Here is a 23,592-nt window from a genome sequence, read left to right on the forward strand (position 1 = left end):
TTTTCGAAACAGAGGTTTATTATGTGTACGAGTAACTTTGGAATAGTTCAAAATGTGTGTTTTTTTAATGTCGAAACAGCAGTGCTTCCCTGCCGCTGCCCGAAACAATTAATGGAAGCCCGTTGTGTTATGTTCACGTAGTCTGATCCTTCCCCTGGGAATATTTCATTATTAAGTCATGAGTGTGCCAGTATGAAACGTCAGGGAGGGGAAATAACCGAGGGGTGAGGAGAAAGGTTATTTCGGATGCTGTGCGAAGGGTAAGGCAAGAGCACAGCCGACAGAATGATCTCTTTTCCCTGGCAGGGTGGGTGAAACAGGGTGCAGAGTTTTTAAAACAGGGTTGTTTTTTTCCTGCCATGCCCCTCTTTAAACTCAAGCAGGCTAGCAACAAATACAGTTGAAAACCCAAGAACAGGGGTCAGCAACCTTTTTTAGCCATGGGCCGGTCCACCGTCCCTCAGACCTTGTAGGGGGGCCGGACTATATTTTGGGGAAAAAATGAATGAATGAATTCCTATGCCCCACAAATAACTCAGAGATGCATTTGAAATAAAAGCACACATTCTATTCATGTAAAAACACCTGATTCCAGGACCGTCCGCAGGCTGGATTGAGAAGGCGATTGGGCCGGATCCGGCACCCGGACCTTAGTTTGCCTACCACTGCCCAAGAACTACCAAGGGGGCAAAGCTGTAATAAATGTTCACTCCTTAAAAACCCAACAAAATCAGGAGCTGCACATTGAAACAACAACAGTATTTTGTAAAGCCACATAGCCTCATAACAGAACTTTTAAATCACCATCAGAGGCCTTTCGTAGAATCATAGACCTGTAGAGTTGGAAGGGAGGACAAGGATCATTTAGTCCAACCCCCTGCAATGCAGGAATCTCAGCTAAAGCATCCATGACAGATAGCCACCCAACCTCTGCTTGAGAACCTCCAAAGAAGGAGAGTCCATCACCTCCCGAGGAGAACGTTCCTCTGTCGAACAGCTCTTATTGTCACAAATCTCCTTTCTTGTAACTTGAAGCCACTGGTTTGAGTCCTACCCTCTGGAGCAGGAGAAAACAAGCTTATTCCCTCTTCCATGTGATAGCCCTTGAGATATTTGAAGAGCAGTTCAAATCAGATTACAGTGGTGCCCCGTAAGACGAATGCCTCGCAAGACGGAAAATCCACTAGACGAAAGGGTTTTCCGTTTTGGAGGTGCGTCGCAAAACGAATTTCCTATGGGCTTGCTTCGCAAAACAAAAATGTCTTGCGAGTTCCTGCGGGGTTTTTTCCTCCCCCCCCCTTTCCCCAAGCCGCTAAGCCGCTGATCCGCTAAGCCGCTTAACAGCTGATCCGCTAAGCCGCTTAACAGCTGATCCGCTAAGCCTCTTATCAGCTGATCTGCTAAGCCGCTAATAGCACTAATCCGCTAAGCCGCTAATGGGCTTGCTTCGCAAGACGAAAAAACCGCAAGACAAAGAGACTCGCGGAACGGATTCTTTTCGTCTTGCGAGGCACCACTGTAATGGCAACCATTGGGCTAGAGTTCTGTGAGGAATACCAAAGGAGGGGGTCAGGCTGTGCCTTGGCCAAAGGCCTGGTGGAACAGCTCTGTCTTGCAGGCCCTGCGGAAAGATGTCAAGTCCCGCAGGGCCCTAGTCTCTTGGGACAGAGCGTCCCACCAGATTGGGGCCACGTTCAAAAAAGCCCTGGCTCTGGTTGAGGCCAGCCTAACCTCCCTGTGGCCCGGGACCTCCAAGATGTTTTTGTTTGAAGACCGTAAGGTCCTCCGTGGGACATACCAGGAGAGGCGGTCCCGCAGGTATGAGGGTCCTAGGCCGTATAGGGCTTTAAAGGTTTTCTAGGCTAAACATAGCCAGCTCCTTCAAGTGCTACTCCTAAGGCTTGGCTTCCAGACCCTTGATCATCTTGGTTGCCCTCCTCTGCACATGTTCCAGTTTGTCAATATCCTTCTTAAATTGTGGCTCCCAGAACTGGGCAGGAAGAGCATAATCTGCGAGAGAACAATCAATATTCAATTCCAGATGAGTTCCCTATTAGTCTACTCCCGCATCTGTTGGTTCAGGTTCTCGGCTATGAAATCTCGTGCAATATTTGAAAGATCTTTGACTGAATGGGCTGCTTTGTTTTGTTTTTGTTGATGGTTCTCCCTTGAGTCCACGTGCAAATTCTTCCTCTCCGCTCTACCCCTCTCACTCCTCCAATTTATTCGATTCATTATCACCACTCAGGCATTTCTGAACTGTTGGAACATCTTGGTTTAATTTTCGCTCACCTTAAGCGCTTCCTCTGTTCCTTCTCGAATGCATTTAAGGCGAGCAAGATCTGTTTCCCTAAACTTTACAAAATGCGATCTAGGCGTCTTCCTCAGCAGGATCAGCCATTGCTGATGGAGGTAGTGGGGATGCCGCCATCCCAGGCCAGGTGACTATGGAGCAGAGAGATCGCTGGGACCAGGTCTTGCAGGTCTCGTGGTCTCTTCACATTTTCCTTCAGGAGCAGAACGGCAACACCCAACACCGGCATCTGACTTTGGAAACCTTGACCTGGTCCATGCCTGACTTGTATTTTGACCATGTCTGGGCCAAGGCCCAGATGTAGTGGAACAGAATTGCAGGTGTTGTTGTTTAGTCATTTTGTCGTGTCCGACTCTTCGTGACCCCCTGGACCAGAGCACGCCAGGCGCTCCTGTCTTCCACTGCCTCCCGCAGTTTGGTCAAACTCATGCTGGTAGCTTCGAGAACACTGTCCCACCATCTCGTCCTCTGTCGTCCCCTTCTCCTTGTGCCCTCCATCTTTCCCAACATCAGGTTCTTTTCCAGGGAGTCTTCTCTTCTCCTGAGGTGGCCAAAGTCTTGGAGCCTCAGCTTCAGGATCTGTCCTTCCAGTGAGCACTCAGGGCTGATTTCCTTCAGAATGGAGAGGTTGGATCTTCTTGCAGGCCATGGGACTCTCAAGAGTCTCCTCCAGCACCAGAATTCAAAAGCATCCATTCTTCGGCGATCAGCCTTCTTTATGGTCCAGCTCTCATTTCCATACATCACTACTGGGGAAACCAGAGCTTTTACTATATGGACCTTTGTTGGCAAGGTGAATTGCAGGTGCATTTTGCCAAATGTCTGCTTGCCCAAGTCAATTGCTACTATACCCAGGCTTCAAACACCGCAAGATCTCCAGTGTGTTGTGTACACCCCGAGGATTGCATCTAATGCAAGCTGTCTCTGTGAGCTGCTCAAAACCCCACATTTCTGTCCCTCTGCAGAGAAAGCTGGGGTTGGGGGTTTGTTCTTGAGAGATGGTCCATCAGAAGCCAACAGATCTGGCACTGCAGCTGATGGAGGACCTGGCAATCTCAAACAAAAACTTCTGTAGCCTCATGAATTTCCCCTGGGGTTAGCCACCTTTTGCGAGTTAAAATCTAGCCCTCCACAGACCCGAGCTGGAGGGATTCAAGATCTCTGACAATGTCTGATGGAGTTAAACTGTCGAGGAAATCGGTGCTTTTCAGTCAACCTGCCAGTTTTACTACATACAGTGGTGCCCCGCAAGACGAATGCCTCGCAAGATGAAAAACCCGCTAGACGAAAGGGTTTTCCGTTTTTTGATGCGCTTTGCAAGATGAATTTCCCTATGAGCTTGCTTCGCAAGACGAAAACGTCTTGCGAGTCTTGCGATTTTTTTTTGCTCCCCCCTTTTTGTAAGCCGCTAAGCCGCTAATAGCCTTTTAGCCGCTAAGCCGCTAAGACTTTAATAGCCGCTAAACCGCTAATAGCGCTAAGCCGCTAAGCCGCTAATAGGGTTGCTTCGCAAGACGAAAAAACCGCTAGACGAAGAGACTCGCGGAACAGATTATTTTCGTCTTGCGAGGCACCACTGTAATGCAATACTGGTAGAATACCGTCGGAGACCTCAGAAAACACCTGTGGAATACCTTTGCTTAAAAACTGAAATTACCTGAAAGTTAAATGTAAATAAATAGACATTTGGCACTTCGGGATGGGGGAGTTGTTGCTTCTTGTATAAATGAGTGAAAAGAACAAAATATTTTTGGGAACGATCACCAATCTTTAAATCAATTTCCTCCTTTTTTTAAAAAAAATTGGATGCGTATCTTAGCAGCTGTGATTTTTGTCAGCGATTCTCATCCCTCCTGTTTCCTCGTTCCCTTTCTAGCTGCCTAAAGTTTGATTTTGATGTATTTTACATCTGCCAGCCATAGTTTAATCAAAGCGAGTTGTCTCTTAAAGATAGTGGAAGAGAGCCGGAAATTTGGCAGGGCTTTGATGGGACAGTCTTCTTTGCTGGGAAACAGCTGCTCAGAGCTAATGATTTGCTTCTTGCAGTGTGTTCAACACCTGGCATCCTATCTGGCCGACCCAATGGAATTTGAAAGGTTTGGGCTGGCTTAACTCTTAGGCTGCGCAATCTTGTACTCGGGCAGCCCCTGAGCCAAATACCGTATTTTTTGCTCTATAAGACTTTTTCCCTCCTAAAAAGTAAGGGGAAATGTTTGTGCGTCTTATGGAGCGAATGCAGGCAGCGCAGCTATCCCAGAAGCCAGAACAGCAAGAGGGATTGCTGCTTTCACTGCTCAGCGATCCCTCTTGCTGCTGTGGCTTCTGAGATTCAGAATATTTTTTTTCTTGTTTTCCTCCTCCAAAAACTAGGTGCGTCTTGTGGTCTGGTGCGTCTTATAGAGCGAAAATTACGGTAGGTTGTTAGGACTGCAGTTGCCCAGAGTTAACATAAAAAGTTAGTTCAATATTTCATGGCCCCTTCAAGTATTTTTAAGTCATTTACCCTCTTGACTGTTGTTTGTGAAGCAAAGATCACCAGTGTTGAAGCAATGATTCTTCAACTTTGTTGGACTGGTCATGTTGTACGAATGCCTGATTATCGTCTTCCAAACAACTACTCTATTCCGAACTTATAAAAATGGAAAGCGTAATGCTAGTGGTCAACAAAAGAGGTTTAAAGACTGTCTTAAGGCAAATCTAAAAAATGTAACATAAACACTGACAACTGGAAAACACTGGCCTGAGCGCTCCAGTTGGAGAACAGCCTTTACCAAAGGTGTCATGGGCTTTGAAGACACTCAAACTCAGGACGAAAGGGAGAAACGTGCTAAGAGGAAGGTACGCTTGGCAAATCCACACCGTGATCAGCTCCTGCCCATAAATCTACGTCTCCACTGTGGAAGGACGTGTGGATCCAGAATTGGCATCCATAGTCACTTACGGACTCATTGTTAAAACCGTTTTTATGGAAGACCATCTTACTCGACTACGAGTGATCACCAAAGAAGATCAGTTAACCACAGTTAACCTTGCCATTTTTTCTAAGGGTTAATAATAATAATAAAATAACCTGCAGTAGCGGCAACAGGCAAATGTTCACAACCTGAATTTTTGCTCTTAAAAGTGCTGAGAGTTGCAGGCGGTGGTTCTGCAGCGAAATGTTGCAGAAAAATAAGGCTGGTTTGCCAGAACTGTAAAAGGTTGCGTCCCAGTCTACTTATCTGCACTGAATTTGAGACAGCGTTTTTGTTTTTTTGCATGTGGAATTGTTTTGAATTTATTTATCGTTGATCATTTCCCAAACAATTGCAAGATTGCTTCTTTGACAACTTTCATGGGAAATGATTCTTACATGGAATCAAAGAAATAAACAGGGCCTGTTGGATACATATCAGTGTTCAGAATGCACCTTATTGGCTGCGTATGCAATTATTCCATGGGGGTGGGGATATTACTCAGATGCATAATGTGCAGGTAATGTAAGAGAATCCCTTTCACTTCTTGGAAAGGTGAGATAAGAAATATTATTCATGATTTATCTGACTCGGTATGATGCAACTCTTCCTGCCTTCCCCTTCTATTTTATTTTTAAATTTTTTATTAACTTTTTCTTTGTTGCCCAGGGTTGTTCACAAGACCTCCCCACCCACAAACTTGTTTTAATTTGATTATCAAGAGAGCGTTGTGCAAAGGAAAATAGCCCTGCAAGGCTCTGCATGCCAGTCCCGAGAAAGAAGAGGGGAACGTTGTAAAAGAGAATCAAACTCTTTAAATCTAAACTTCTTAGGTCTCCGAGTACAAAACAGGCGTTCGGAATTGCCAGCCCGAAATGCAGCTTGGTGGGTGAGAGGACGACGGAGCAGATGTTGAAAGATGGTGAAATAGAGAAAGTAGGACAAGCCTTGGAGGATGGGGCGGAATCCGACTTGCGCAGAAACATGAACATTTCTTCCCTGTCCTTAAATTCCGGTCCTCATTGCTGAAAGGGAATGGCGAGGCCTCGAATACAAGCCACAGTCCCTTTGGACGTCCCAAATATTTCTCTTTCGTCGCCATGTCTCTGCGTATTCTCCAGGCACCGCTTGTTATTAAGTCTCCGTTTGATTGTTCAGCAGCTTTTTATCCCCCATCTGTCGCTAAAATCTGGACTTGCCTACTTTCCCCCTGTTCCCACCCATCCTGTCCATATTTGAAGCCCCCTTTTGTAGACTGGGCACAGGGGTGGGATTTCTGCCATTTTGACTGGAACGATGTTGCTGCTGTTTTGCGGGGAGTTTGGAGATGAGGATGAAACCATTTACCAAAGCCATAGCAGAATGGAATCTGGGGTGTAGACCGTATGTAGAAAGTTCTCCCACGATTTCTGACAACACAAACGCACACAGAGAGAGAGAGAAAGAGAGAGAATTGTTGCCTTGCTCTTTGGGTAAACCAGGTCATTGAGAGCTTATCCCCCTCCTCTCCCACCCATAAAACCCTTCCTGACACGAGGTGGCAAACAGGACAGACTTGCATGCCATAAGTAACATGGGAGAATTACAGCACCAACAACTTGCAGCCAATGCTTGCGTGTATTTAACAGCATCAACGGCAAAAGCAAACTGGAAAGCGTAGCAAGAAAAGGCAAATCGTGCAAACCCAATCTGATTTCAGGAATTGGGCCTATTCAGATGCGGACAGCATGCAAATTGCTGGTTGGGGCGGGGGGAGTGTCACCAAAGTTTTAGAGAGCCGTGGCTTCGAAACTCTTTTCCCCTTCCCCAACCTTGGTTTAAAATGTAAAGGGACCCCTGACCGTTAGGTCCAGTCGTGGCCGACAATGGGGTTGCGGCGCTCATCTCGCTCTATTGACCGAGGGAGCCGGCGTACAGCTTCCGGGTCATGTGGCCAGCATGACTAAGCCACCTCTGGCAAACCAGAGCAGCACAGAGAAACGGCGTTGACCTTCCCGCCGGAGTGGTATCTATTTATCTACTTGCACTTTGACGTGCTTTCGAACTGCTAGGTTGGCAGGAGCAGGGACCGAGCAACGGAAGCTCACCCCGTTGCGGGGATTCGAACCACCAACCTTATGATCAGCAAGTCCTAGGCTCTGTGGTTTAACTCACAGCGCCACCCGCGTCCCTCCCCACTGCCTAACAAACCCCGAATTCCTCCCCTCGACACCATCGTCTCATCCGCACGTTGAGACCGCAAAGCTGTGCCTGTTTTCACAGCATTAAAATGAGCAGCGAAAGAGTCATAATTAAATCAAGCTTGCTAGAAATGCCTAAGGAAGGTGATGGAGAGCTGGGTTGTCTCTTACTGTTCAGGGTTTTCCCTTTTGACTTTTTATTAGCCTTTTCTCCTCCAGAGCAGACACACTTAGGCATCCTGACTCACTAATTGCTGCCACAGTCTATTGTGGTTTTCACAAATTAAACAAACCGCACATCATAAACCCACGTGTATTGGCTACTTACTCTAATTTACAAGCCTTGTCTCAAAATGAGCCACCGCTGGCTGAGTAGGAAGTTTTTGAATAATGGGGAAACGGTGTGTATTTTTAGGAAGGCAAAACACGAGCCTATTGCTCCTCTCCCCCCTTTCTTAACCCACCCATCCTTCTGATGTCTCTCCAAAGACTTTCCTGAAAATTTTAACAAACACCCTTTAATTATTTGAGATTAGTGCTGTCAAAAGAGAATGAGGATAGGAAAGGCCGGGATTTAATCTCTTAGCCAGACAAACGCATCTGACTCCCAGATGGAAACTGAGCATCTCCTCTCATCTGTGTTGCGCTTCGGATGTGATAAATGTCTGTCGCTCACCTTCCTTGCCGCTAAACTGAAGCCCGAGTCAGGGCTGTCAGTAAATGCAACGGGAAGGAGTAATGCGAGCCAGCGGGAGTAGTTTTCCTGCAAATAACATTCCCACGTCCTAACATGGTTCCAATGTTTAAAGGTAAAGGGACCCCTGACCTTGAGGTCCAGTTGCGGATGACTCTGGGGTTGCAGCGCTCATCTCGCTCTATTGACCGAGGGAGCCGGCGTACAGCTTCCGGATCATGTGGCCAGCATGACTAAGCCACTTCTGGCGAACCAGAGCAGCGCACGGAAATGCCATTTACCTTCCCGCCGGAGTGGTACCTATTTATCTACTTGCACTTTAACGTGCTTTCGAACTGCTAGGTTGGCAGGAGCAGGGACCGAGCAACGGGAGCTCACCCTGTCACGGGGATTTGAACCGCGCTGTTTAACCCACAGCGCCACCCGATAGGTAGCCACCTTCAAATATCTCAAGGGCTGCCGAATGGAATATGGACCATGGAAACTTGTTTTTCTGCTGCTGCTGCTGCTCCAGATGGTCGGACCTGAACCAATGCGTTCTCATTACAAGAGATTCCGACTTAACATCAGGAAGAACTTTCTGACGCTAAGCGTTGTCTGACATTGGAATGGCCTCCCTCGGAAGGTGGTGGAGGTTTCTAAGCAAAGGTTGGGTGGCCGTCTGTCAGGGGTACTTTAGGTGTGATTCCTGCATTGCAGAGGGTTGGACTGGATGACCCTTGGGGTCCCAATTCTGTGATTTTTTAGGTCAATGACAACTGGCCTAGCTAAACTCAGCTGCTGTGACAACTGCTGAGATACAGCACATGCAATGCTTTGGAGATCTTGCGTAAATGACCACTGCAAAATAATAACGAATCATTCCATCTTCCAACTCTGTGATTCTGTGCTGAGATTCCTGCATTGCAGAGGGTTGGACTAGATGACTCTGGGGGTCCCTTCCAACCCTATAATTCGATGCGCTCTGCCAGTAAGCTACAACCCTTCCCCTGTTAAAAGAAAACAATGGAACATACTGTATTTTTCTGCGTATAAGACTATATTTTCCCCCAAATTTTTTTAATTTAGAATTGGGAGTTGTCTTATACAGTCATACCTCGGGTTACAGATGCTTCAGTTGCGTTTTTTGGGGTTACGGACCCGCCGAAACCCGGAAGTACCAGAACAGGTTACTTCTAGGTTTCGGGGGTTGCGCATGCGCCGAATCGCAACCTGCGTATGCGCAGACGAACTGCTGCAGGTTGCGAGCGCTGCGGGTTGCGAACGTGCATCCTTCATGAATAACGTTCCCAACCCAAGCATCCACTGTACATGGAATGTTGCAATTATTTATTTCTTAATTTGGGGCACAAAGAATAGGGGTTGTCTTATACATGGGGTCTTATACACAGAAAAATACGGCAATGTTGCCGTGCTGAGAATTTCTCTCGCTCTCGTCCTCCGCGCTCATTAACTCTCTCTTTCAGGGACAGGAGAAACATTATCTGCATCCAGACCCCCAGGGTCTTGCATGCGTGCACATGTACATGGTCCGCTTTGATGTGGGCAACACTAGTATGTATTCAGCCACCTTCGCCGGGCAGGTGCCCTGCAGATGTTTCGGCTGATAGGAATTGTGGCCTAGCCCATCTAAGGTCACCAGGTTTGGGGGAGGCTGCCCACAGAGATTGCCTGAGCTGCAAGCTGTGCCTGGGTGCCCTGCGGTTTGCTTTCATGGCAGGGCTTCTGGTCCTCTGCTTAGCCGCGGACATCAAATGAGGCTGTGTGTGCATCTTTGTGGAAAGAACACAATGCTTATTTGAAACCGGCCTTTTGGCCTATATTGAGCTGCTTGTTTTACACCACGTAATCCTCTTTTTGAAACCTCCATATGCAGGGAAGGGCCACAGGGATTATGTTCTTATTGCTGCTTTTAATCCCAAGCGCCGAATAATACGAGCACAATAAAGACCTAAACGTTTTAAGTGACATATAATAACATAATCCTGTCTCGCAATTTGGGGGGAGGGGGGGCGAAAAGCCTTCTCCGCTAGAGGTTGTTCGGCTGGACAGCTGCGTGAAAAGGCAAATCTCTTTGCACTTCCTGCTTCGGTCACATGAGCCGTGCTTGCGCGTAAGGATAAACCATGGTTTAGTGTGGTGTGCATGAGCCACAGTGGGTCTTTCCTGGCCTTTCACGTCTCCTTGTCCCACACAACTGAGAGGAGAAATTCAGCAGCTTCCACTTCTGCTTTTAGCTAACCATGGTTTACTGTGCCTTTCGAACCCAGAATTGCTGTTAAGGCTAACCACAGTTAATTTCAAAAAGCCTGCTTAAAACTCATCTCTTCGCCTCGTCTTTCCCGAGGGATAAATCTGCTGTGTCGATGTATTAAGATGATCTGCAGATTTGCGACGCATTTTGCGCTTTCCTTCGGAATGTACATTCTACAGTTCCATTTACGCTGTTTGCCACTATGATGGTTTTTGCCCCTTAACACTGGTATTAGAATCCCCTCCCCGCCGATAGAGAAATACGTATATAAACGCCAGCTTCAGAAACCACTGTTTGATGCCGGCTTCTTTGAAATTAGCCATAGTTAGCACGAACCACATTTGGGTGGAACAGACCGCACAACAAACTTCAGTTAAGCAAAAGCCCCCAGTCTTCCCCTTTTCTTGGAGGGCCGAAGTTTGCTCCGTCTTTGCGACGTTCCTAGCGCTGCACCTTACCAATGCTGCTATTACAGTGCTTTTCTCTGTGTGCCTCTTGACTCTTAATCAGATGGAGGGTAAGAGCAGAGCAGCAGCGGTCAAGGTCAGATCATTATGCCAGGAGACAGTCCAATCGAAACAGATACCTCGAGAGCTGAACACCGCCTCCCCTTCTAAGCACAAGTGACCAATGAGAGAAGATCTGCAATTCATGTTTTATTCCTGCGACTCTCTCTGCCTCGCTTTCCCTTCCTCCACTACACACTCCTGCTGCCCAGAGGGGCTGGGAAAATGTCAGGGTCAGTCTCCTTACACCTGATGAGGGAGATGCCGGGGTGTTTTGTGGCTGATATTGCTGGTTCCTCTTTCCCCCAACCACCCTGCAGTCTCATCATGGTTATCTCACATTGGAAACGGCATTCGGATTTCCGCAAACTGCTTGCCTCAGGAGAGGTGGTCAGCGCTTTCCCAGAAAAGCAGGGTGAAAATATAATAAATTGGGAGGCAACAACACACACAAAAATGAGAGCACACTTTGGAGACTAATCTTCTTGCGAACAGGGCTGGGCAATATATCAATATGCCGTTCAAAACCGTTTTGAAGTCAATAATAATAATAATTTATTATTTGTACCCCACCCATCTGGCTGGGTTTCCCCAGCCACTCTGGGCGGCTTCCAACAAAGATTAAAAATACATTAAAATGTCACACATTAAAAACTTCCCTGAACAGGGCTGCCTTCAGATGTCTTCTGAATGTCAGGTAGTTGACATCTGATAGGAGGGCGTTCCACAGGGCGGGTGCCACTGCCGAAAAGGCCCTCTGCCTGGTTCCCTGTAACCTCACTTCTCACAGGGAGGAAACCACCAGAAGGCCCTCGGAGCTGGACCTCAGCGTCCGGGCAGAATGATGGGGGTGGAGAAGCTCTTTCAGGTATACTGGGCCGAGGCCGTTTAGGGCCTTAAAGGTCAACACCAACACTATCCATATCCATGATATCGGTTTCATCATTCTTGACCTGGCAATATATTGTGATTCATGATGTGTGTGTGTTTGTGTTACGCAAAAATCACAATGTAGGGGAAACCGTGAAGCCAGCCAGTGCCTCTGCATAGCTCCATCCTTATTTCAGACATCACTATATATCGGTACAGTGGTACCTCGGGTTACCGACGCTTCAGGTTACAGACTCCGCTAACCCAGAAATAGTACCTTGGGTTAAGAACTTTGCTTCAGGATGAGAACAGAAATTGCATGACGGCGGTGCGGCAGTGGCAGGAGGCCCCATTAGCTAAAGTGGTACTTCCGGTTAAGAACAGTTTCAGGTTAAGAACGGACCTCCGGAACGAATTAAGTACTTAACCCGAGGTACCACTGTACATTGCTATGTTTAGCTGGTGATGTATCACGATGTTGGAAACCAGATATCGCCCAGCCCAACTTTCAGGACTTGAATTTCTGCAAAATCTGTGGGATCTTGACCCTGTCGTATCTGCGATCCTATACAGTGGAACCTCGTGTCACGTACCATCCTCCTTACGAACACTTTGGGTTACGAGCTCCGCTAACACGGAAATAGATGCCCATTGTTGCGAACTTTGCCTCGGGATGCGAGAAGAAGTCGTGCGCCGGCAGCAGCGGGAGGCGCCATTAGCAAAAGTGTGCTTCAGGTTAAGAACGGTTTTGGCTTAAGAATGGACCTCCGGAACGAATTAAGTTCGTAACCGGAGGTACCAGTGTATCTATTTACTTGGGTGTAACGCGCCGTAAGTCTTTTACTCGTCTCTTCTTGAACTCTGTACTGTGTGCGGAAATTCCTTTCTCCTGACAAGCCAGCATATTTGCAGAAAAAAACCTGATTATTGAAAGTGATATTAAAGTGAATACTTTTGAAGATGTGTATCTGCGTCATTGACCAGAACTGTTGTCTTGTGCATTTTTTAACTTGTGATTTCTTTTGCACTTACGAAAAAGAGCGAGCGAGCAAGGTGTTAACCTGTTATTTTCCTTCTTTCCCTACCTCTTTTTCCTTGCATGTCCTGCGATGTTCCTGTTTCTGAACTGTAGGAGCCAGCCCAAGGTAAGTCGTTTCCGATTGCACTTTGGAGCCTGGATTGTGTGTGTGTGTGTTGGGGGTGTGTGGGAATCCTGATATTTATTTGCCTTTGGATTCTGGGCAGAAAAATATTTACCACTTTCTTTCTAAATGTGCTCGCTGCTACTGTGCAAGGAAGGGGAAACAAAACATTAAAAGCTCTTCTTCTCCAGAAGCGCCATTGGCAGCCAAGATATGAGTCACAGGAACAAATGACAGCATGGTCACACACTGAACGCTGGGGGTTGTGGATGAAAGATTGTGTTGTGTGGCATTTTTTCTTCTTCTTATTAAACCACACAAATCGTTTCCTCCCATTTGCACAGCGTTGGAAAGTTGCAGTTGCTGCCTGTCAGTATTCTCACTCTCTTCTTCTCCAAAGGTTTTATTTTCAGACAGTTTCCTTTGCAGCGTTTTAAAGAAGTTGCAGGCCCAAAGGGGGGAGGTAAAACAGCCCTGAATGGCTGCATTGCAGGGGGTTGGGCTGGATGACCCTCGGGGTCCCTTTCAACTCTGCAATTCTATGAATAGGGAAACGAGAGGGTGCTTAGAGTATGTGGGAACGTATCCTCATGGAAGCTTTGGTCAATGTTGTTTCTTTTCGGGGTGGAGGTGTGTGGTGAGCACACACCTCAGTTGTTCTGTCAGGCAGAGGGCCTTCTCGGTGGTGGCACCCGCCCTGTGGAACACCCTCCCACCAGATGTCAAAGAGAAAAACAACTACCAGACTTTTAGAAGACATCTGAAGGCAGCCCTGTTTAGGGATATTCTGTTGGAAGCTGCCCAGAGTGGCTGGGGAAACCCAGGCAGATGGGCGGAGGAGTAATAATAATAATAATAATAATAATAATAATAATCCTCTCATCCTCAATCGCTTTCTCAGTCCATTTCTGAAAGACTGCAGAAGTGCATGACTGCAGATTCCAGGCGTGCGGGTTGCTGCAGTCAACACTGGTCCCTGCCAGATTGAGCCTGGGTAGCAGGGAGCCTCTAAAATCTTGCTGTAAAATAGACACAGGGAGGAATTGCCCCAAGAATTGACATTGCCAGTCCATCAACCTCTAGTCTAGCACTATTCCAAGTCTGGGTCCCCAGTTGTTGGACTCCAACATAATAATAATAATAATAATAATAATAATAATAATAATAATAATAATTATTATTATTATTATTATTATTATTATTATTATTATTATTATTTATTATTTTTACCCCGCCCATCTGGCTGGGTTTCCCCAGCCACTCTGGGCAGCTCCCAACAGAATATTAAAAACACGATAAAACATCAAACGTTAAAAACTTCCCTAAACAGGGCTGCCTTCAGATGTCTTCTGAAAGTCAAATTATTGTTTATTTCTTTGACATCTGGTGGGAGGGCGTTCCACAGGGCGGGCGCCACCCCCAAGAAGGCCCTCTGCCTGGTTCCCTGTAACTTGGCTTTTCACAGTGAGGAACTGCCAGAAGGCCCTCAGCGCTGGACCTCAGTGTCCTGGCAGAACGATGGGGGTGGGGACGCTCCTTCAGGTATATTGGGCCGAGAGCATTGGTCAATGCCTTAATGATGGGAGTTGTAACGTTGCAACATCTGGAAGACCGCAGGTTAGTTGCCAGTGACCTACATGGAATGTTGGCAGCAGTTAACTGACCAACCCAGATGTTTCCAGACTACAACTTCCATCTTCCCTGGCCAATGGTTAAGCTGGCTGTGGATGATGGGAGTTGGGAGTCCCAACTGCATCAGATCAAACGGGGTTTCCCAAACCTGGGTCTCCAGTTGCTTTTGGACTACAACTCCCATCAGCACTGGCTCCCGGTGGAGTACAGGGTCAGATTTAAGGTGCTGGTTTTGACCTTTAAAGCCCTTCACGGCCTAGGACCCTCGTACCTACGGGACCGCCTCTCCTGGTACGCCTCACAGAGGACCTTAAGGTCCACAAATAGCAACACCCTAGTGGTCCCGGGCTCTAAGGAAGTCAGATTAGCATCCACCAGGGTCAGGGTCTTCTCAGTGGTGGCTCCGGCCTGGTGGAACGCTCTGTCTCATAAGACCAGGGCCTTCAGGATCTGATTTTTTTCCGCAGGGCCTGTAAGACAGAGTTGTTCCGCCTGGCCTTTGGCTTTTAATCTTGTTTTTAGATTGCATTTCAATCCATTTGTTTTTATATCGGGTGTTAGCCGCCCTGAGCCCGGCCTTGGCTGGGGAGGGCGGGGTATAAATAAAATTTATCATCATCATCATCTCCAGCTAGCAGGACCAGTGGGCAGGGATGATGGGAACTGTAGTCTGAAAAACACCGGGAGACCCAAGTTTAATTCGAAATGCACAGCCCCTTTTGAAGTTTAGCTATTGAGCAGGGACCATACACATCCTAAACTTATCGTTGGATAACCGTGTATTGGTAGCTGGGTGTCTGTTTTCCGTATGGCCTGTTAAGCTGGTTGGATTCTTCACCTCGTAAAAGTAAGACTTTCATAAGATGTCTCTGGTTTGTCTCTCCGCAGGTCTTTGCCTACGATCACTGCTTCTGGTCTATGGATGAAGCTGTCAAGGAAAAATATGCAGGTAGTATTTCAGGGCTGAGATACAGACCTAGTACTGATCTAGCAAGGAACACCAGGCAGGCCCCACAAATAACCCAGGGATACATTTCTAAATAAAAGGGCACATTCTACTCATGTGAAAACACGCTGAATCCTGTCCTGTCCGTGGGCCGGATTGAGAAGGCGGTTGGGCCGGATCCGGCCCCCGGGCCTTAGTTTGCCTACCCCTGCCCCAGAGAGTATGTGTCCCCCACCTTAAGGGTTAACACGGAGATTCACAGCAGCGGCTGAAAATTATCTGTGTTCATACCAACATGGACTCTCCTGTTACTTCCTGAGAAATCACCAGTCTGAGCAGAGGAATGATGGGTGGGGCAGAGGGGCTGCTGAACATTTCCCCAGTCATTCTTTTCCCAGCTCAAAATTTGCCCTTCCCAAGTTGCTTCCAAAAGTTAAAATACCAAAAAACGAAATCTTACCAAGTTTGGCTGCGCACTGATGTTCCCTGCTGGATGCAGGCATGGGCAGCCAAGGTAAGCGACCATGTTTTCTTAAACTCTAATTGTTCCACATCCCCTGTTTTTGTATAGGCTCTGTATGATCACAAGGATTTGCTTAAAAGCCTGCAGGGCGACGGACAAACCATTTTTATTTTTATTTTCTTAGCGAAAAAAGCAGGCACTTCTACTGAGCAAGAGGAAGTGGTATTATTATATTTTAAATTTAATAATAATAATAATAATAATAATAATAATAATAATAATAATATATTATTGTTTTATTATTATTATTATAAATAATGAAATAATAATACTACAGTGGTACCTCAGGTTACATACGTTTCAGGTTACAGACTCCACTAACCCAGAAATACTGCTTCAGGTTAAGAACTTTGCTTCAGGATGAGAACAGAAATCATGCTCCGACGGCGTGGCGGCAGCAGGAGGCCCCGTTAGCTAAAGTGGTGCTTCAGGTTAAGAACAGTTTCAGGTTAAGAACAGACCTCTGGAACGAATTAAGTACTTAACCTGAGGTACCACTGTAATAATAATAATTACGCATCCTCCTTACATCTCCTCAGCTTTGGTCCTTTTACAGTCAGCTCTGAAAGATGAGCTTATCTGTAGCTCAGGCTGGACCCAGACACAGAGAAACAGTGTGGCCTAATGGGTGGAGCTGAACCTGGGAGACCCGGGTTCGAATTCCCTGCTTGTTTGCCAAGCTCCCTGGAAGACCTTTGGCCAGCAGCTATCTCTCAGTTTGGCCTTCCTAGCAGGGCAGTAAGGTAAAGGTAAAGGGACCCCTGACCATTAGGTCCAGGCATGACCGACTCGGGGGTTGCGGCGCTCATCTTGCTTTAGTGGCCAAGGGAGCCGGCGTACAGCTTCCAGGTCATGTGGCCAGCATGACTAAGCCGCTTCTGGCAAACCAGAGCAGGGCATGGAAACGCTGTTTACCTTCCCGCCAGAGTGGTACCTATTTATCTACTGACGTGCTTTCGAACTACTAGGTTGCCAGGAGCAGGGACAGAGCAACGGGAGCTCACCCCGTTGCGGGGATTCGAACCGCCGACCTTCTGATCGGCAAGTCCTAGGCTCTGTGGTTTAACCCACAGCACCACCCGCGTCCCTAGCAGGGTAGTGGGTGAGGGCAAAACCACGTAGCCCTTCCCCTCCCTGCGAGACTTCCTTGGAGGAAAGGTGTACTAAATCCCAAGAGAGAGGGCTCACAGTCCCAAGTCCGTACGCTGCCTTGTCGTGATCCATTCTGCGTTGGTGTAAATGCAGATTAACATAAAAGGGACTTACGGGAGACTTCAGCGCGATCAGAATAAAGATCTGCCCTGCAGTTTCCGTCCTTAAAGACTTCATTTGCTTTGGACACACATGAAAGACGTTAACAGTTCTCATATGATGTGTCTTGCAGCGTGTTTTGAAGTCCTGGAGGGCCTTATCAAAGGAGGTTTACGACTTCTTCCTCTTCTGACCGAGCCATTTGAATCTTTTTGTTCTAATTTTAGGCCAAGACGTTGTTTTCAAGTGCCTTGGGGAGAATATTCTCCAGAACGCTTTTGAAGGCTACAACGCCTGCATCTTCGCCTATGGACAGACCGGTAAGCGCTTGCCCCTTGGGAGGATGGGAAAATAAAATAAAATAAAATAATAAAGTTTCTGATTATATGAGATTACGCTTTGGCAGTTTGGTTAGACCCTACCACCACCACCCAGGTTGCCGGACTACGACTCCCATCATCCCTGACTGCTGCCCCTGGTGACTATGGATGATGGGAGTTGTAGTCCCACAACAACCCAAGATTGAGGAAGGCTGATTTAACGCAGCTGCAAGGGACGGAAGCCAGGATGGGGCTAGAGAGAGACGAGCAGATCCTCCTGTGCTGAGCAGTTGGCCATTGATTCCTAGGCCTGAAAACTGTGGTCCGTTTGGGGTTTGGCTCTGCTTCTGGAGTTTTTTTTTAATATATAATTTTTTTATTCATTTTTCTTTTTCATTCATTACATACATCTCAAAGTCTTAACATTTACTATATATTCCTCCCTCCCTCCCCTCCAGGGCTTCCCCCAACTTCCGCTTCTGGTTTGTTTACCCCGCTTTGCTACCTCCTAACAGAAAAAGTTATTAATAACATAACATCAAACCTAAAAATATAAAGGTAAAAGTAAATACACCATAGTATTTCTCTAACCTCTAGACATTTTCTAAGACTAATAGTGTGAATGTTTATTTAAATCCTGCCATCGAGTCTATCGATTACTTTGTTTCTGCAAGTATAATATACCGTATTTTTCACTGCATAAGACACACTTTTTTCCTCTTAAAATCTAAGGGGAAATGTCTGTGCATCTTATGGAGCGAATGTGTGGTTCATGGGGCTGGTGGGGGGGGACCTGGGCTTCCCCAGCCACCCCCAACCTGCTCTTTGAGGCTGGCGGTGGGGGAAAGCCGCGCTTCCCCCCACCTGAGCCCCACAAGCTCGCGGAGCAGCAGGAAGGCTGCACACCTTTCCACTGCTCCCTGACCTGCTGTTTGAGGTCAAACATTAAAAACTTTAAAACATCAAGCATTAAAAACTTCCCTAAACAGGGCTGGCTTCAGATGTCTTCTAAAAGTCAGATAGTTGTTTATTTCCTTGACATCTGACGGGAGGGCGTTCCACAGGGCGGGCACCACCACCGAGAAGGCCCTCTGCCTGGTTCCCTGTAACCTCGCTTATCGCAATAGGGGAACCACCAGAAGGCCTTCAGAGCTGGACCTCAGTATCCAGGCTGAGCAATGGGGATGGAGACACTCCTTCAGGTCTACTGGGCTGAGGCCGTTTAGGGCTTTAAAGTTCAGCACCAACTCTTTGAATTGTGCTCAGAAATGTACTGGGGACCAATGTAATTCTTTCAGGACTGGTGTTATGTAGTCCCAGCAGCCACTCCCTGTCACCAGTCTAGCTGCGACTACAGCAGGAAATGCCAGAGATCAGTACAGTGGTACCCCCGGTTGCGAATGGGATCCGTTCCGCAGGTCTGGCCTCATTCCGAGGAATTTGCAACCGAAGGACCGCTTCTGCGCATGCGCACGGTGTGGTTTAGCGCCTCTGTGCATGCGCACGACGTGTTGAGCACTTCTGCACATGCGCATGTGGCGATACCTGGAAAAATACTTTGGGTTTGCTGTGTTTGCATCCCGAAGCTCACGTTTCCAGAGGGATACATAAGCAGACGTACAACTGTACATTGACGTTTGTGGAAGGCTACGTTTTCCTGTGGAATTTCTTCCAGGAATTTGGTGTACAGTGGTACCTCTGGTTGTGAACGGGATCCGTTCCAGAGGCCTGTTCACAACATGAAAAGAACGCAACCCGCAGCGGCACGTCTGCGCACGCGTGGGTTGCGATTTGCCACTTCTTCGCATGCGCATGGTGTCATTTTGCGCTTCTGCGCGAGCGGCGAAACCCGGAAGTAACCCTTTCCAGTACTTCCGGGTCACCGTGGGACGTAACCTGAAAGAACGCAACATGAAGCAGATGTAACATAAGGTATGACTGTAGTTTTGTTTCACCTTCCCACCTGCAAATCTAGAACACTCCTTTTTTTGTGCCGATCTCCTTGGTGGCTTGTTTACGAAGACACCCTGATATTCTCCCTTTCTTCCTATCCGCCGGCCTTCTCCTCCCTTCCTCCTAAAGCGCATCTTCCTCCCCTTTTCCCGCAGGGTCTGGAAAGTCTTATACTATGATGGGCACAGCTGACCAGCCTGGACTAATCCCTCGCCTGTGCAGCACCCTCTTCGAAAGGGCCCAGAAAGAGGAGAGCGAAGAGCAGAGCTTCAAAGTGGAGGTTTCTTACATGGAGATTTACAACGAGAAAGTCCGGGACCTGCTGGACCCAAAGGGGTAAGGTGGAACGCGGCGGTGGCCAGCAACCTATTGAGCCAGGCGGTGAAAGCCAGCCTTTTCTCAAGGCATGGCTTCAGAGGGGCCAGCCGAATGAAATGTGTATTTCGTTTAGTGGGCAGGGCCAGCCCTTCGTAGTAGGGTGTGTGCTTTGCTTGAGAAATATCCTCAGCGTTTTTGGGTGGGGCTGCAGAGCCATGGCAGGACTCCTGCAGAGTAGGGCTAAGCAATACAGTCATAAGGTAAAGGTAAAGGTACCCCTGCCCGTACGGGCCAGTCTTGCCAGACTCTGGGGTTGTGCGCCCATCTCACTCAAGAGGCCAGGGGCCAACGCTGTCCGAAGACACTTCCGGTCACGTGGCCAGCGTGACATCGCTGCTCTGGCGAGCCAGAGCTGCACACGGAAACGCCGTTTACCTTCCCGCTATAAAGCGGTCCCTATTTATCTACTTGCACCCGGAGGTGCTTTCGAACTGCTAGGTTGGCAGGCGCTGGGACCGAGCAACGGGAGCGCACCCCGCCGCGGGGATTCGAACCGCCGACCTTTCGATCGGCAAGCCCTAGGCGCTGAGGCTTTTACCCACAGCGCCACCCGCGTCCCCAATACAGTCATACCTCGGGTTAATGGCGCTTCAGGTTGAGCGTTCTCAGGTTGCGTCCCGCGGCGACCCGGAAGTAACGGAACGGGTTACTTCCGGGTTTTGCCGCTCGCGCATGCGCAGACACTCAAAATGCTGTCGCGCGCATGCGCAGAAGTGGCAAATTGCGACCCGCAGACGCGGGTTGCGTTCTGCTCAGGTAGCAACGAGGGCTCCTGTTCGCAACCAGAGGTAACACTGTATTGGGTTTTCAGCACTGTGATCCATCAGCAGCCAAACATCGCAATATACAGTGGTACCTCGGGTTACATAGGCTTCAGGTTACATACGCTTCAGGTTACAGACTCTGCTAACCCAGAAATAGTGCTTCAGGTTAATAACTTTGCTTCAGGATGAGAACAGAAATCGTGCTCCGGCGGCGCGGCAGCAGCAGGAGGCCCCATTAGCTAAAGTGGTGCTTCAGGTTAAGAACAGTTTCAGGTTAAGAACAGATCTCCGGAACGAATTAAGTACTTAACCCAAGGTACCACTGTACTTCTACAGCCGTACCTCAGAAGTAGAATTTTGCCTTGCAACTCAAATGTTTTGGCTCCCGAACGCCGCAAACCCAGAAGCGGTTTGTGAACACTCTTTAGAACCCTAATGTCTGATACAGGTTCTTCGGCTTCCAATTGGCTGCAGGAGCTTTGACTTCCGAGGTACGACTGTATATCGCAGTGTCTGAAATAAGAATGGAACTATTAATAATAATAATAATTTATTATTTATACCCCGCCCATCTGGCTGGGTTTCCCCAGCCACTGTGGGCAGCTCCCAACAGAATATGGAAAACACAACAAAACATCAAACGTTAAAAACCTCCCTAAACAGGGCTGCCTTCAAATGTCTTCTATGTAGGGACATTGGCTGGCTTCAACGTTTTTCCCACGTCCTGATTTTACATAGCACACAGACACACCATGATTTGCTGTATATTGCCAGGTCAAAACTATGAAATCAATATCGTGATACGGACTTGAAACTGGTTTTGGACGATATATCAATATATCTCCCAGCCTTACTGGAAAGCCTCTGCTGGCCAGTGTAGACAATACTGAGCTAGGTGGACTGGTGGTAGAAGACAGTTTCATGCATTCCTAGTACGTCTAGTCAGAATTGCAGTTAATGTGGCAGATCTGTAACTGGGATCTCCCATGTTTCACTTTATTTTTCTTTTAAATTGCAGCTCCACTCCTCTCAAATCAGATTGAGACCATGGTGCTGGGAGAGAAGGGATTGACTTTACCTGTTTGGGCTGCCTGTTGTTGTTGTTGTTGTTGTTGTTGTTGTTGTTATTACTACTACTACTACTACTACTATTATTATAATTACTGTATTTTTCGCTCTATAAGACGCACCAGACCACAAGACGCACCTAGTTTTTGAAGGAGGAAAACAAGAAAAAAAATATTCTGAACCTCAGAAGCCAGAACAGCAAGAGGGATCACTGCGCAGCGAAAGCAGCAATCCCTCTTGCTGTTCTGGCTTCTCTGATAGCTGCGCAGCCTGCATCCGCTCCATAAGACGCACACACATTCCCCCTTACTTTTTAGGAGGGAAAAAGTGAGTCTTATAGAGCAAAAAACACGGTATTTAAATATATTACCTGCCCTTCATCCTAAGGCGGGTTACAGCAATATAAAATACAGCCTTACAAACAGTTTTGAATAATTTAGAATTACGAAAACAATGCAGTCACATCTAACAACAACAACACACTGTAATAGAAAGTAATAAAAGCTCGTGCAATTGCTTATATTCGGAGTTCCAGTCTTTCTGCATCAGAGAACTTCTTCTTTGGAGGGTCAAGGCTAAGTCATGAAAGGAGAGGGAAGTCTAAATAGCCCCAGACATACGTCCTTGGCAAATATCTCTTAACCTTCCCTCTTCCCAGCCTTCCCATGACAATTGTCGCCTTGCGTTAACTTGAATGCCTTTCAAACCTAAAGAAGTAATTTTTCTGTACTTCCCTGTTAGCGTGGAAAGGAAGCGTGCAGCTCTTATCTCTTCTATCTTTTTTTCAAGAAAGTTTTTGTGATTGCATTCCTACCCTCCACCAATTGCGGGAATCGGTTGGCAAAATGTGCCGTGACTTGGAGCACACTGGGCCTGATCTAAGCTGAGCATCCTTTGGTTTCAGGAGGAAGGGTTTAAGCACATGACTCAACTCTCCCGTTGGAAATCGGTAGCACGTAGCATCGGCTGCCTGGGTCGTGGGCCCAACATTTGCAAGGAGAGTAATGCCTTATTCTCTGTGCTTCCTTTGGAAACAGGAGTCGACAGTCGTTGAAAGTCAGAGAGCACAGCGTTTACGGACCTTACGTGGATGGGCTTTCTAAACTGGCTGTTGCCTGTTACAAGGTAAAGAAATCTAATTGTTTGGTGGCAATAACAGCCAAAGCTGCTTACAGTACATAAGAAAATAACAATGGCGCAGTTCAGATGCGACGGTTTGAAAGGCATTCTTGAAAGACCTACACTGGCTCCCAGTACATTTCCAAGCACAATTCAAAGTGTTGGTGCTGACCTTTAAAGCCCTAAACGGCCTCGGCCCAGTATACCTGAAGGAGCATCTCCACCCCTGTCATTCAGCCTGGACACTGAGATCCAGCACCGAGGGCCTTCTAGCGGTTCCCTCATTGCGAGAAGTGAGGTTACAGGAAAGCAGACAGAGGGCCTTCTTGGTAGTGGCGCCCACCTTGAGGAACGCCCTCTCTTCAGATGTAAAGGAAATAAGCAGCTATCTTCTTTTTAAAGGACATCTGAAGGCAGCCCTGTTTAGGGAAGCTTTTAATATTTATTGCTGTATTGTTTTTAACACTTGATTGGAAGCCACCCAGAGTGGCTGGGGAAACTCAACCAGATGGGCGGGGTATAAATAAATTATTATTATTATTATTATTATTATTATTATTATTATTATTATTATTAATTTTAATATTCTGTTAAGCTGTCCAGAGCAGCTGGGGTATAAATAATAAATTATTATTATTATTATTATTACTTAGGTGGTGCTTTGTTTTTTTTGCAGAATCATTTTTACCAATTTTCCAAGTTGTTGTTGTTGTTATTATTATTA

General features: G+C 47.2%; 1 protein-coding gene and 1 long non-coding RNA gene across 3 annotated transcripts in view; one reads left to right on the top strand and one right to left on the bottom strand.

Moving 5' to 3' along the window:
• Nucleotides 1-23,592, bottom strand: part of LOC310842216 — a 554,664-nt gene that overhangs the window by 114,671 nt on the left and 416,401 nt on the right. The gene's annotated exons all lie outside the window — the stretch shown is intronic.
• Nucleotides 1-23,592, top strand: part of KIF13B (kinesin family member 13B) — a 175,057-nt gene that overhangs the window by 43,841 nt on the left and 107,624 nt on the right. For both annotated transcript variants that reach the window (XM_083732987.1, XM_083732988.1), the window contains exons 3-7: nucleotides 12,905-12,917; nucleotides 15,435-15,495; nucleotides 17,494-17,586; nucleotides 19,695-19,875; nucleotides 22,787-22,874. In XM_083732987.1, the coding sequence (XP_083589113.1) occupies nucleotides 12,905-12,917; nucleotides 15,435-15,495; nucleotides 17,494-17,586; nucleotides 19,695-19,875; nucleotides 22,787-22,874 (436 nt within the window). The remainder of the gene's footprint in view (nucleotides 1-12,904; nucleotides 12,918-15,434; nucleotides 15,496-17,493; nucleotides 17,587-19,694; nucleotides 19,876-22,786; nucleotides 22,875-23,592) is intronic.

Source organism: Podarcis gaigeae (assembly GCF_964106915.1).
Source record: "Podarcis gaigeae genome assembly, chromosome: 3".
Lineage (NCBI taxonomy): Eukaryota > Metazoa > Chordata > Lepidosauria > Squamata > Lacertidae > Podarcis > Podarcis gaigeae.